At 34.9% G+C, this 14,970-nt stretch overlaps 3 protein-coding genes across 7 annotated transcripts; all 3 read left to right on the forward strand.

Annotated features, from left to right (window-relative positions):
- The first annotated feature begins 3,394 nt into the window (after positions 1-3,394).
- LOC114384400 (abscisic acid 8'-hydroxylase 3-like) lies at positions 3,395-7,045 on the forward strand. The gene is made up of 9 exons (XM_028344075.1): positions 3,395-4,095; positions 4,657-4,975; positions 5,068-5,220; positions 5,329-5,592; positions 5,681-5,767; positions 5,846-5,924; positions 6,036-6,142; positions 6,225-6,343; positions 6,693-7,045. Exons 1-9 carry the CDS (start codon positions 3,887-3,889, stop codon positions 6,781-6,783), a joined length of 1,428 nt encoding a protein of 475 aa, XP_028199876.1. The 5' UTR covers positions 3,395-3,886; the 3' UTR covers positions 6,784-7,045.
- Positions 7,046-7,637: 592 nt separating this feature from the next.
- Positions 7,638-14,970, forward strand: LOC114384424 (receptor-like protein Cf-9). 5 transcript variants are annotated; one of them, XR_003660688.1, is made up of 3 exons: positions 7,638-8,122; positions 9,504-9,578; positions 13,359-14,970. XR_003660688.1 is itself a non-coding variant. In XM_028344097.1 (2 exons), the coding sequence occupies exons 1-2, from the start codon at positions 7,687-7,689 to the stop codon at positions 9,539-9,541; spliced, it is 474 nt and encodes a 157-aa protein (XP_028199898.1). In that variant the 5' UTR covers positions 7,638-7,686; the 3' UTR covers positions 9,542-9,783. The 5 variants fall into 5 exon arrangements, 3 of the variants coding, with proteins under 3 accessions (XP_028199898.1, XP_028199906.1, XP_028199891.1); XR_003660689.1 differs by having other exon boundaries at positions 7,638-7,987; XM_028344097.1 differs by lacking the exon at positions 13,359-14,970 and having other exon boundaries at positions 9,504-9,783.
- LOC114384413 (SKP1-interacting partner 15) lies at positions 9,993-11,511 on the forward strand. Its single transcript, XM_028344084.1, has one exon. The coding sequence runs from the start codon at positions 10,042-10,044 to the stop codon at positions 11,143-11,145; it is 1,104 nt and encodes a 367-aa protein (XP_028199885.1). The 5' UTR covers positions 9,993-10,041; the 3' UTR covers positions 11,146-11,511.

Raw genomic sequence — 14,970 nt, forward strand, 5'->3', positions numbered from 1 at the left:
TCTTCATGATTTAAGTACATTTTATTTATGTTCTATTAGTGGGTGATAAGCTTATTTGATTGGTTATATGACAAAACTAAGCACAATAATGTTGATAATATGTTCTCTAATAAGAAAATATAGCTTGATATATTAGTGTCATATACTAATTATTCAATCTAGATTGGTCGAAGTCTTGCAAATAAAATTTGTGTTGATTTAATTAAGTGAAAAGAGTTGTGCAATATTTCATTGTTTTATGTGCTACCCTAATTGAATTCACATGGGAAAAAATACTAGTTATTAGCAGCAAATCAGCGAGTCAATCAATTAGAAATATATTTTATTTGTTGCCGATTATGTTATTATATATTATTTAGATAAGATTTTATTTATTTATATTGGTAGGATTTATATTTTTGACTGATTGACTTGTTGATTTGTTGTTGATAAGAGTACTATTGTTATTATTTTATAATTGGCTCTTCATCACTAGTTGTAGCCATCTCTAGACTTGAATGAAGATTGATCAATACACAGTAGAAGTGATACTATGTTGAGGATAACCCTCAACATCTCTAGGATTGTTCCTTACCAACCTTGCGTTGGATTGATGGAGCTCTCTCCTAGTCTAAAGAAGAAGAGGGAGGAAGAATATGTTGGTGGAAGGGGGTGTGCGAATAGGTGGAGGAGATAAGGGTAAGAAGAAAATAAACAAAAAAAAAAAAAGTACAAACGGCAGATATATGTATATGTTTAACAATTTCCTTTTTACAATCCTAATTAGTCTTAAGCGCCATGCATTTTTTTTGTCTTCTATTTCATTTTACTTTATTCCAACTTATTCTCTCCATTTCAAATGGGGCTATGTTCTTCCCACCTAAATTTTCACTAATTTCACCCTATATTTTGTTTGTTATTTTTTTGAGAAAAAAAACCATTTCAAAAATGTGTTTTCTTGTGCAATAGACATAGTAGCTTAATTACAAAGGCAAAATAACATAATGAAAATTAAATTTTTCTTTTATATAAAGTGACTTGATGACAATGACGTACGTAATGAAACTCAATCCATATTAAAGTTGTTGACAAAATCAATCACACCGTCATCGACAACCTGAACAACTTTATTCTCTCACTCTCTTCAACTTCAACATGGTAAAAGAAAAAAGAAGAAAGAAAATATTTAAAACAAAACAAATTACTTTATTTTCAATTTTTTGATGATGGACTGAAAGTCATATACTTTTCATCCTGTCAAATAGTTTATTATAACTAAAAAATAAAACCAATAAGTAGTAATTGTTTATTTCGTATTATTAAAGAAACTCACTTAATCAAAATGACTAAATGGACCCCATTACCTCGATCGATCACTTAAAAGATATTGAGAAATTAAATTATCAAAGACTTCACTCCATCTTTTTCCTAAATGCTTTCCTTTTTTCTTTTTTTCTGTCATAGAATGCACGAACTATGCCTATTAACCTTCTTTCTTCTTTGTCTTTTTGTCTCTATATCTCAGAAGTTTCTAACTTGACAATGGTTTCTTGAAACATTACTTTAGTTCCACCACCGAGAGGTAATAAGATTTCGTCGTAGTTGTAAAACCTTGATTAAATAAGTATATAACAATGGGAGCTAGTTAGTAGCTACCACCAATCCATTGGTTGATATTAGGAGTATTACAAAAGCATAATAATGCATGGAAATAAAATTTTCTTTTAAATAAGAACTTGATGAGTCCGGTAAAAAACAAAAAGAAACTTGATAACAATGACGTAATGAAACTTAATGCATTAAAGTTGTTGACAAAATCAAACATACCATGACCATCACCGACAACCCGAGCAACTTCTCTTTTCCTTTAACATCAACAACACAGAAGAGGGAAAAATATTATTTTTAATTAGTTTTTCAATGGACCCAAAATTCATTGGAAACCCATAAGGAATGGTGACAGAGGTTTCGATTTTTAACCTTGTTGCAAGTCTCAAGGTTACCGATGAAGACGACGTAAAAGAGTGACTAGGAAAAGCAGTAGTGAGCGAAGGGAGGGGCACCACTTGCACAGTAACTTGATGGATGGGTCCTCAAGTATGTTCACTAGTAGCATTTATTTGTATTATTATAAAAAATAATAATTTAAACTATATCAAATAAATTATTTAAATAAAGTTCTCAAATAGCATTTATTTGTATTATTATAAAAAAATTAAACTATATCAAATACCTATAAGATGAGAGGAGATTAATTACTTGAAACATGTGTTCCATCGAATTATTCTCACAACTACTCTTCTTCTTTATGTTTTTGTCGTTGGCTAACCAAATGATTAAACATCTCCAAAAGCTATGTGATGTTGATCAATTATCTTAATATTGGAAAAAGATTGTGATATTCATAACCAGCTCCCTGTAAAATCAGAACAACAACTTGATAGTTCTCTTGTCAAGTTGGAAATATGTGATATTGATGCACAAACTGAAAAGGGGTGTTAAAATCCATTAATTATAGGAATTAACTATAATTTGAATGATAATTGATCCAAATTCTTGTATATTTTTTTCTTTTTTTATTTATAATTCTATTTTAATATTTTATCTTTAATAATCATAAAGAGATAATAGAGAATAAAGAGATAATAGAGAGAATATGTATTTAGAGAGAATATATATTTATTTATTGCCTCATATCAATCAAAATTATCATATACCATTTTCTTTAACACATTGTTCATATCTTCCGCTGACATGCAAGCTTGTAGTTGGCATATATATATATATATATATATATACACGTTAAGTTTTGTCCTTGGAGTATTCATCATATATATGTTGGATTATATGCCACCTAATGTCCTGTGATTCTCGAAAAGATCACCAATTATAGAATCCACGACGGTCATCTTGATCTTAATCTTGTATATAATTTTTCAACTAAGCATAGATTAACATCTAGAACTTTGGGATCAAGTTTTTTGTGGAAGTGGAATCCTAGCACTTGAATTTGGTAAAAACAGAAATTACAAGACAGGACACGAGGTGATTCGAAAGTTTCTGATTCCTCATCATCAAGGGATGGGTCATGTTTTCCTTAGTTGGAACTATTTTATTTAGAATTTGGAGGCCGCAACCTATTGTAGTAAAGCTTCTTTTTAGTTAAAAGACAATTAAGTTTATTTAAAATTAGTTGTCTTACTCTCAATGAAAAAATATATTATGTAAAATTAATTTAATCAGCATAAATTTATTTTAATGATAGCAAATATTTTAAAATATAAAAAATTAGAGTTAACTATATTATTTAGATCACAGGACATAATATTTATATCAAGGAGTGTGTTGTTAGCCCTTCTCGAGAATTTATATATAAAAAAAGTGCTTAAATACTTCTTACCGACGAATCCTGAAATTTTAGGCAGAGGAATCTAATTATAATGCAAAAATGAGATAGCTATGGACTTCAAGCCAGACAATGGGTAGTCGAAGGACGGCAAATTAATATTTTGTTTGTTTCAAAATATTAAATGTCTAAATGGACTAATTGTTTCAATCTAGCAATCAACATCATAATTCATAACACCATCAACAAGAACAAAGAATCCCCTGAGATTCTACCAAGGAAAAATGTTGTATTTATCGCTTCAAAATGTTCACAATACATGTCGTCACCTTTTCAAAGTAACATATTGGCCTGCGGTTTAATTGATAATATTATTATAACAACATGATATAAATATAAACATCTTGTTTGTGTCCAGGCTTAAATCTATCACAAATGTCCTGAGCTCAAGGTGCTAAAGAAAGAGATACAATTAATAATTGTAGCTTATACTATAGATATAGGATACATTTCTTTGATTAATTAACTACTAGTGCTATTTGGTGCTTGCGGTAAGAGGGAATGGAGCTGATCATGTTGCTGCTCTCGTTGGTCCTTTCCTTGTTAGTGTTGTCTGTTATCTTGTTGTTGTATGTTACTCGTTCTCCTAAAGCAATGGAAGGCATTCCTGGAAGCCTTGGTTGGCCTATTGTGGGAGAGAGTTTCTCATTCCTCTCTGACTTTTCAAGTCCCTCTGGAATCTTTAGCTTCATGAACAAGAGGCAAAAGAGGTAACAAATTAATTGAACTGGGTTACTTTTGATACACTGCCGGTATAACAAATTTACAATGTCAGTGTCAACTAATTAGAATCATTATGACTTTTAAAATAGGTTTAATTATGTTTTTAGTCTCTTAGAAGATTTGTTTTTTTCAGTCCCTCAAATAAAAACATGTATGCTTTAGTCTGTGTATGTTTTAGACTTTTAGTCTTTGAAATTTGAAATTTAGTCTTTCCTCTCAAATAATAATTTGCATCTTTTAGCCTTTGACAGAGAGACTAAAAGGAACAATTTTTTGAATTTGAGAAACTAAAAAATACAAATTTTTATTTGGAGGACCAAGAAAGAAACACACTTAGTTTGAGGAACTAAAAATATAACTAAAGCCTTCAAAATAATTACTGACAAGTCAACAAGTTTCAATTACATGACAGTCCATGACTACATGATATGACACTGTAAAAAATCCTTCGACTGTTGATGCATTCCGATTAAATTTATAATTACATGCTAGGTGCTAAAGAATTCCTAGGATTTTCTTTTTCTTTGATAACTTCTATTTTCTCACAGATATGGAAAGGTTTTCAAGAGCTTTGTCCTGGGGAGGTTCACTGTCTTCATGACTGGGAGAGAAGCAAGCAAAATTTTGTTAACCGGAAAAGATGGGATTGTGAGTTTGAATCTGTTTTACACTGGCCAGCAAGTTCTGGGCCCCACCAGTTTGCTGCAAACCACTGGAGAGGCACACAAAAGGCTAAGAAGACTGATTGGTGAACCTTTATCAATTGATGGCCTGAAAAAATATTTCCATTTTATCAATACTCAGGCAATGGAAACATTAGATCAATGGGATGGAAGGAAAGTCCTGGTTCTTGAGGAGGCTTCTACAGTTGAGTAGTGCCACTAAGTTATATAAGAAACTTTCTTATTTGGTTATACATCTTATTCCGTACTAAGTACATGAAATTTTGAATGTTACAGTTTACTCTAAAAGTGATTGGACATATGATCATGAGTTTAGAGCCTTCTGGGGAGGAACAGGAGAAGTTTAGGTCAAATTTTAAGATTATTTCTTCCTCATTTGCTTCATTGCCATTCAAACTTCCAGGGACAGCATTCCACCGTGGTATCAAGGTAACAATGTCATGCATAACTAGCCACACACTAAATATGTGCACTGATTCAATTTTGAAGATCACTGAACCCTCCTTTCTTTTGATGCAATGCTATGAATGTGTGCAGGCTCGAGATAGGATGTATGAGATGCTGGATTCTACAATTTCGCGGAGGAGAAGTGGCCAAGAATTTCAACAGGATTTCTTAGGATCCTTAGTTATGAAACACAGCAAAGAAGATGGAGAAGAAGATGAAAATAAACTCACAGATAAACAACTGAAGGATAATATATTAACTCTGCTGGTTGCCGGCCATGATACCACAACTGCTGCTCTTACATGGCTCATCAAATTTCTTGGTGAAAATCCACTTGTTTTGGAACAATTGAGAGTAAGTATTGAAGCCCCTATAGTCTTCTCCTTTCGATGTTTGAAGATTTTAAAATGTAGCTTCATGAATTAATGGTGATGTTTTGCAGGAGGAACACAGACAAATTGTTGCCAACAGAAAGAGTGGAACGGATCTTACTTGGGCTGAAGTTAATAACATGCCTTACACAGCCAAAGTAAGCAACAATAATTTTATTCATAAGTAACTTCAAGTTTTCACAGTTCACAAGGATTATTGATCATTTAAATTTCAGGTGATCAGTGAAACTCTTCGAAGAGCCACGATACTACCTTGGTTTTCAAGAAAGGCATCCCAGGATTTTGAAATTGATGGTATGGCTATACAGAATGGCCAAATATGGCTATATAATGTGTTTGTGTGTGTATGTATGTTGAAACTGTTACTCTTTGAATGACACTCAAAGTTGATGTTAAATTTGGCAGGTTATAAAATTAAGAAAGGTTGGTCTGTCAACCTAGATGTTGTTTCTATTCACCACGACCCAGAAGTTTTCCAAGATCCTGAAAAGTTTGATCCCTCTAGATTTGATGTAAGTTCCTTCCTGACAAGAGACTTTAATAATCATTTCTATTTCTAAGGACTTCAAATTTGATATTTTCATTCAATTGCAGGAAACATTGAGGCCTTTCAGTTTTCTTGGATTTGGTAGTGGACCACGTATGTGTCCTGGAATGAACCTTGCCAAGCTTGAAATTTGTGTCTTCATCCATCACCTTGTCAACAGATACAAGTAAGATTCTGAATAACGTAGATAATCACATTGCACCTAGAAAATGGACAATCACACAGATTTTCCAAAACAACATTTATTCCAATTTTTTCTGTTTATTTTAGCTTTGTTCTCTTCCATATTCATTTTCCATATTTAAACTAAACATTCCATTAGTTAAATTTCTATGCACTTGTCAACCAATTGGAAATCATAATAAGGATGCCTTATAAGTAAATTATTGTAAAAGTCAACAAAATTAGCATACAGAAAAATTTGTGATTGAATAACACTATAAAATTCTTTACACTTTCAGTGCTTAAACTATTTACTCATATTCCATTGCATGTAACAAATTTTTTTGCTACAGGTGGAGACATCTGGAGAAAGACAATTCTGTCCAACCTACGCTTGTAAGGATGCCAAAGAACAAGTATCCTATTATAGTTGAGGCACTATAACACGATTCCTTCTGAAACTACAAACAAACAACAGAAGACGATATGGCAATGCAGAAATCTTGTATATGAACAGAATCATTGTCTCTTTTCTGTTATTGTATGGAGAGAACTCAAGTTCCAAATCATGCTTTATTACTTGTGAGGAAAGAAACTAATCCTCAATAAATAATTTGCATTTCCTTTTTCAGTAGGTAGGTAATGCTAGTACAGAAAGAAACTACAAATAATTAAGATCATTTTCAAATTGATAAATTCCTGTTGATTCTGTTTCCCCCCCCCCCCCCCCCCCCTTTCGTTATCTACTCATCAATATTAGTCATCGTTAAATAGTTTAACAGACTGTAAAAGCATAAGAATTCTGAAAATTGGTATATTAAAATGAAAGTTGCATAGACAATCTGCATTTAGACATACAATACACATTGTTTCGCGACTGCAACCATCAAGGATTCTGTGGTGGTCTTGTTGTATACTTGTTAGCTATTTCAAAAGTTGAGTCCTACATTGTTTGATAATTGATATTGAAACTTTTAATGTCTGTAATTTGTGATTGAAGCTCACAAACAAGTAAGAAGATTAGACTCATGCAAATGAATAGATTTTAAATTTATCATCAAATGAATCATGTTTGCAGAAAATGAGTTCCACGTCAAGTCAATTTAAATTGCAATATAGTGGCGACAACTTTCATATAGCGTGATGAAAGGGTTAGAAAATGGGTTGTTGAAGTCTCGAAGCTGCTGGGACCACAATCAACTCTTAATTTAGCCACAAATTGCATATCGTGTTTTTAATTTGATGGCTATAAATATTCATCTTTGGTTCCTTAATTACCCTTTCATGTATATTTTCCCTTTATACTAAGTCCACCTAAAAACTTTGGAGTTGCACACTAGTTAAAAAATGGAATCATGGATATGGTGGTTCCTTCTGTGCTGGCATTTGCTGATCCTTTACTTTTCACCCTCTCATTCCTTATGCCACCCCCATGACAGCTTTGCCTTGCTTCAGTTCAAGAACTCCTTCACTATTAAGACTAGTTATCACAATTATTATTGTCATCCTGGTTATTCAAAGACCACAACATGGGAAAATGGGACAGATTGTTGCTCTTGGCCTGGAGTCACCTGCCGCCATATCTCCGGTCACGTGACTGAGCTCGACCTCACCTGCAGTGGGCTTACCGGCAAAATCCATCCAAACAGTATGCTTTTCCATCTTTCTCATCTTCAATCACTCAACCTTGCTTTCAATGATTTCAATCAACCTCAACTGTCATCTCTCTTTGTTGGGTTTCTGAGCCTCACACATCTCAACTTGTCTGGTTCTAACTTTGAAGGTGAAATTCCTTCCCAAATCTCTCACCTTTCCAAATTAGCCTCACTTGATTTCTCTAGTACTAATAGTATTTATCCATTAAAGTGGGAAGAAGACACTTGGAAAAGGCTGCTCCAAAATGCAACAGTTTTAAGGGAGCTTGATTTGGCTGAAACAGATATGTCTTCAATTTCAATCAGGACACTTAATATGTCTTCCTGTTTTGTTACTCTTACATTAAGAGAGAACTGGCCAAGAGGAAACTTGACAGATGACATTCTTTGTTTACCAAATCTTCAACACCTATATCTTTCAGAAAATTGGGACCTTCAAGGCCAGCTTCCAGAAGTGAGTTGCCAGAGCATATAAGTGCAAACTCATGTCATTCCTTGCAGAGTCTACATTTGTCCTACAACAAGCTGCAGGGCAACAAACCAGAATCAATTTTCAGCATTTTAAACCTTACTCTGTTAGATCTATCATCAAACAATTTAAGTGGATCTGTCAACTTTCCACTTTTCTCTAGGCTTCAAAATTTGGATAGTCTTTACCTTTCACAGAATGATCAGTTATCACTAAATTTCAAATCCAGTGTCAAACATAGTTTCCCCAGTTTAAGGAGTTTAGACTTATCTTCTGCGGTTTAACTGAATTTCCAAAATTATCAGGAAAAGTCCCAATTTCAATTCTGTTTTCTTGGCAAACAAAAGTCCCAATTTTGATAACCATACACCTTCCTGTCAAATTTCAATTCTGTTTTCTTGGCAAACAAAACTCGAAGGCAAGAAATTATTTTAATAATTGATGATTAATTAAATTAAATAATTTAATATGATTTAATGATTAATTGATTTCAAAAGATAAAATATTATTATATTTTTGCTAACACTCAAAGTATAAATAATATGAAAGATTTGATGAAAGAATAAACAAACATGTATGATTTTGTATTTGGAATTTAGGTTGAAAAAATGGCTAAATACAAATTTGACTTGTTCAATTATTATTTTAATTTTAATTGTTAAATGGTTAGCAATAAAAGATAACAAGAAATAATATAGCTTAAAAAGAATACTATTAATAATAATTTGATGAATCGGTCTCAATCTCACTTCTTTATTCTTATTTTTTTTTTTCACCAAAGCTGTTGACGAATAAAAGTCACTCTAGGTGAAGTTTTAAATTTTGTAGAAATGGAAAGGTTAAATATCGTATAAGTAAAAGAAAAATTTATAAATCTAAGCCTTAAGATTTTGTATTAAGTTTACTTTTATGATTATTCATGATCTATTGGTATAGGTGTAAATCAAATTTCTTGATGAAAATCCAACTATTATAATCTTTATCCTTTACATGGTTGAAGATTGTAAACTGTAGCTTCATGAATGGTGATGTTTTTGCAGGAGGAACACAAACAAATTGTTGCAAACTGAAGGAGTGAAATAGACCTTACATGGTTGAAGTGAATAACATGGTTTGTAAGTAACTTCAAGTTTTCACAGCTTACCAAGAATTTTGGTCTTTTGAATTTTGGGACTACTAAATGCATCTCCCAGTTAGTTAAAGCCTACCCATGGCAGTTGCATGTTAATTTGGTTGAGCTGAAATGAATTGTGTTGTGAAAGGGATGGTAATCATGCCAACCAGCAGCCTCTATGGGTGGCAATAAAATTTAGATTTTAATTATCAAAAATAAAATAAAATTTAATTTTCTCTTGTTTTCAAACTTAGCCTGGATAACTGGCAAAACGAAATGGGTCTGGTTCTTTTTATAAGGTGAATAAAATCTAAAGAGTTCTAAACTTTAGTATCGATTTTAAGACGCATTAATAGAAATAATTAAATGAGATTGTATATTTAGTGGAGATAGAACTAAGTGGTTCACCGAAGAAATAAATAGAGAGTTGGTTAAAAGTAGGAAATGAAAGTGAGGGAGAGAGAATGGAGGAAGAGGCAGGGATCTACCGTCTAGCGGAGGACAGCCTCCGGCAGATATTCTGCAGGCTGCCACTGAGGGAAATAATGATATGCCGCTCAGTGTCAAAATTCTTCCTGCAGCTGCTCTCAACACCTTCGTTCCTCCAGGTCCTCTCCAGCTCCCATCCACCCCTCCAGCTCCTGGCCCTCCGCAACCGCCACCACACCCCTTCTCACACCTCTCTCCCCCTCTTCGACCCCGCCACCAAATCATGGCTCCACTTCCCCCTCGACTTCCTCCCCTTCCACTCCCCTCTCCCCGTCGCCTCCTCCCTCGGCCTCCTCTACCTCTGGGCCCACAACAACTCCAACTCCAACTCCAAGTCCCTCATCTGTTGTAACCCTCTCACCCGCACTTTCCGCGTCCTCCCCCACCTCGGCTCCGCCTGGTCCCGCCACGGCTCTGTCCTCGTCGACTCCGAGGACCGCGTCATGGTCCTCACGGAGCTCGCCGCCCTCTACTGCCACCGCAACACCTCCACCTGGCTCAAATTCTCCTCCAACCTCCCCTCAAAACCCCGTTCATCTCTTCTCATCAACGACTCCGCCTTCGCCTTATGTGATGTCGGCTCCCCCTGGCGCAGCCAGTGGAAGCTCTTCTCTTGCACCATCAAATCCACAACTACTTCAGTCGTCCCTGTCTGGTCCCCCCTCGACCGCCACGAGTGGGGGGACGTCTTCGATGTCCTCAATCGGCCCCGCCTCGTCCGTGGCGGCCACGGCAATTTCATCCTCATGGTCGGCGGCCTCAAGTCCTCCTTCGCCCTCAACGCCCCCTGCTCCACCATCCTCGTCCTCCGCCTCGACCTCGACAACCTCCGCTGGGACGAGGCCGCCCGCATGCCTCCTGAAATGTTCCGCGCCTTCCGTGAGTCGACCAAGTTCAAGGTCTTCGGCGGCGCCGGCGACATGGTCTGCTTCTCCGCCAAGAGGATCGGGAAATTGGCGCTCTGGGACCGCCGTGCCTCCGAGGGGCACGAGTGGAGGTGGATCGATAACCTCCCCGAGAACGGCAAAGGCCTCTACCGCGGGTTTGTGTTCGAAGGGAGGCTCAATGCTGTCCCCTGACTGAGGATTTAGGGTTTAATGGCTTGCTGGGAATTGGTAATGCTGTGTTGGATTAATATTGCTTGTGGTTTTTTTTTTATTTTTATTATGAAATGTGTTGCTGTAATTGTATTGTACCATTAGTTTCTACACAATGCAATTTTTAACTGATTTGTGGAATCTTGCTTTGTTCTTTTGTTTTTTGTTGTTTCGTTACTAAATCATCGTAGATTTTTGCTTTCATTGACATATATAATGTATTACTGGCAATGAAAGTTGAAAGTTGGAACTATGGGACAGAATTGACACCTAGTCAATCTAGTGAAACTACTTGTAATTTGTAAAGACAAGTGTGGGGATAATAAAGGAATGCTATAATTGAGTGAAGACTGGTTGATGTATATGGGGTGTCTGTAGTTCCTATCTATCACTTTGGACATTGGATTTTTCTGTGATTTTAGGAAGTTAGCAATTTTCTGTGGTAATTGAGTGAAAATTTAGCTTGATTTCAATTAGCAGTTTAACTACAGATTTCATTTGTTTATCATTTCATCTAGGGTTCAGAATAGCATAACCTTTGATGTGAGTCATATCACATAGGTTGATTCTAGTTTAGAATGACTCTATAATGGAAATAAAAGATCAATCAGTCTTTCTATCACCCTCTCCAACCCCATGTTTTGCACTGCATATTGAAGTTATTTGCTAGCCCTACTATGTAATTAGTTTATGGAGCTTCTTCCTAATTGAAAGGATGATTACTATAGGCAATTTTATGGCTCACTTTAATTTTTCACATTTACAAATACAAATATGAAAGGAAAAATGATTGCCCACAGTAATAGCTCATTTAGATATGTGCCGCAAACAATCTTTCTTTCTAGCATTGGACACCAAGAGTTTTCAGCTCTTGTACACTAGAAATTTGGTATGGGTTTATAGAAAAAACGATGTAGGGATCAATTTGGTCTTTGTGGTTACATGTTTTCATATGTATAATGTGTATGAAATTACTGATATGATGGAGATCAAGATTAGCTGTTATAATCATGTAAATGTATTGAGGAAAAGAGCAGAAAAGTTAACAAGGTTTCCTAATTTTATTCAATATGATGTGTCTCTCTTCATGTTTACATCTTCAAACTTCAAAGCTGAATATGAAGAGCGAACAACATTTCTAGAAGTAGAGATATGAATTGGTTTAGCCTCTTTTAGAATCTGGATATAAGCTGCCATAATAGCAGAAAATTTTCAACTTCAGTTAGTCTTTAACATCTGGTCATAAGATATTGTTCCTTGAACTGTGTCTTGAACATGTCTTATAATGTGTTACTGTTATGCAAAGTTTCTTCTTGTGCGGCCCTTTCCTTATTTCTGTTTCGATATTGATAACCTTGCTGTTGCAACTTGTGACATAAAACCCTCTGCATCACTATCTCTTTCTCTGAAGTCATCTGAACAAATGAAAAATGCTAAATTCTATCAAATTGTACTACACCAAAGCAATTGTCTTTAAATTCATATCTAAATATTTAGATATGATTGTGTGACAATCCCATGTTTGTTATCTGTGTCTTTGGCTGAAAGAATATCTGGAAAATATGTAGTTACTACCTAAAAGCCAAAATGACATCAAATGTTCAAGAACAGATATCTTCTTTTTCTTTAAAAAATTAAAAGAAAATAGATTAGGAGTTTACAACCATGCACCTACCAGGATGCAGGGAGCCAGAGATTGGGCCATTGGGGCTGGCATAGTGAGAAGACAATTGGAGCATCTCCTTCCCTCTCCCCTTTTTTCCCCAGCCCCCCATTCAAGAAAGAGCTGGACTATTCTTGCTCTAACAAGCGGCATCTGATTAGAGAGAAGTCAAGTCATCATTTATTTTGTTGTGTTTCCCTCTATATTTTGCACTAATAAAGTGTGATTTGACTGAGATATAGATATTTAGTATTTTATTCCATTATTATCTTTAGGAATCACCAAGAAATATGTCTAGAGCAAACAGAAGAAAACAGCTGTTTGTTTCTATGTAATATATTCCATTCAATTTTTGTTTCTTATTCTGTTTTACTTTTAAATTCATGGAAATTAGTATCTGAGTGAGCTACAGCCTCTGGAAATATAAATCATATACTTTTCTATGCTTACAACCTCAAAGGAATATAATTCCATGATATAGAATTAAGGTGGTTAGGTGGTATAGTAACTTGATGGTTGCTAAATTATGTAGGGTCCTGCACCTCCAAAGTTATGGGGTTGAACTAAGATTTCCTATGAATTTTTAGAAGATCTGACCTTAGTCTCACTAAGCTTGCTGGTGGGAACTTTAACTTATATGGAGCAAGCTGATTTCTTTTGGTTGAGGTCACTGATTTTGTGATAGCAAACAAGTTTTCCCAGTTAGATCACTGTCACCATCTTGGAACCATAGCTGTAAAATGTCTAGTTACCCATAAACTAGTGCAGCTATTGTTCCTGGTGGAGGCCAAGGGTGCAGAATGTTAGGAACATAAGCTGGAAGTGAAAGGTTACTACTTACTGGTAGAGCTACTCGTATTTCTCAGGAGCACCTCCCTGACAAATCTAGCCTCCAAGGTTGGATGTCTTATTTGCTATTTATTTCACCTCTAGGATGCAGATTAGTACCTTTCATCTTTCCAACTTTTGTAAGCAAAGTATATCCAACCAAGGATTAAAAGATTTAAAAGTATGTATCTTTCTTTGCACTACCATTAGTGACATTAGTGATATGTACTGTTATAAACACATTGAATAATGAATATAGATAGAGCACTTCATCAAGGATTTTATAAAGAAAATTTTGCATATGATGGTTTATACCCTTATATTTTTAATAGAATTTGTATGTTTTCTTCTAATGAAATTAAAGTTCATTAGGTCTGTATTCGTTGTACTGGATAATCATAATGATATTTTCCATCAAAGGAAAAGCGAGAGAATCAAGATGCCTGTCTATGACTAATTGAACTAAAGAACTCCATGAAAGGGCATCTTTTTTTTTCTAAATACAGTGAAGGAAACTGATGTTTGGACAACTTTATATGGAGTTTCTGTAAAATTTAAGCTGTTTGGAAAAAGTTGGGCTAATTGTTATGCAGTAGCTTTAACCAGAAGACTGCGAAAAAATATTCAAGGAATTTCATTATATAATTTTAGTGAACCATGAGAATGATAAACCATGAGAAATGCTCCAAGGCATCTTTTCAGTCTGGAGCTCTCGAGTTCTTACTGAAATATTATACTTTTTACATATCTTGAGAATGATAAAGTTTTTGTTTTGTAACCTGGAGGTAGGGTTTGAATCTTAGAAACAGTTTCTTTGCCTGTGGAGATAAGATTGTGTACACTTATCCTTCCTACTTTTACGATAAGGTTGTGTATATTTATCTTCCCTAAGCTTCAATCACTATTCGATATTTTGAGCATTTGACCCTAGTCTACATTCTTTTGCGTTTGTTTATCGGAATAAAAATAATTTCTGTTGATAACCTTTCTGTCATTAGTATGCTCCAATCACGTTTATCTGAAATTGGCTATACACCAGTTGGTAGGTAATTGGTTGGTGGAGATGGGAACGTTAGCATGTACATTAGACAGTCAAATTTGGCATTTTAGAAACAGAATCTTTGATGACAAAAAGGAAAGAAAGAGAGAAACAGCATCTTTGAACAATGATGTTACTTAACTTTTTTTCTTATCATGATGCTTGTGACCATCTGGAATATGTGTTGGGCTTCAATGGAATATATTGGGTTGTTTAGGTTTACTTATACAGGCAATTGCTTCCTGCATCTCCAATATTGCTTCCTACACCTTTCTAA

This window comes from Glycine soja, chromosome 2 (genome assembly GCF_004193775.1).
Source record: "Glycine soja cultivar W05 chromosome 2, ASM419377v2, whole genome shotgun sequence".
NCBI lineage: Eukaryota > Viridiplantae > Streptophyta > Magnoliopsida > Fabales > Fabaceae > Glycine > Glycine soja.

Bases quoted from the DNA above. Each gene is read 5' to 3' on its own strand.
- LOC114384400 (XM_028344075.1), top strand. From the start codon at position 3,887: ATGGAGCTGATCATGTTGCTGCTCTCGTTGGTCCTTTCCTTGTTAGTG. The intron at 5,221-5,328 runs GTAACAATGTCA...GAATGTGTGCAG, and splicing joins CATTCCACCGTGGTATCAAG to GCTCGAGATAGGATGTATGA. The intron at 5,925-6,035 runs GTATGGCTATAC...TAAATTTGGCAG, and splicing joins CCAGGATTTTGAAATTGATG to GTTATAAAATTAAGAAAGGT.
- LOC114384424 (XM_028344090.1), top strand. From the start codon at position 7,687: ATGGAATCATGGATATGGTGGTTCCTTCTGTGCTGGCATTTGCTGATC. The intron at 8,123-8,205 runs GTGAAATTCCTT...TATCCATTAAAG, and splicing joins GTCTGGTTCTAACTTTGAAG to TGGGAAGAAGACACTTGGAA.
- LOC114384413 (XM_028344084.1), top strand. From the start codon at position 10,042: ATGGAGGAAGAGGCAGGGATCTACCGTCTAGCGGAGGACAGCCTCCGG.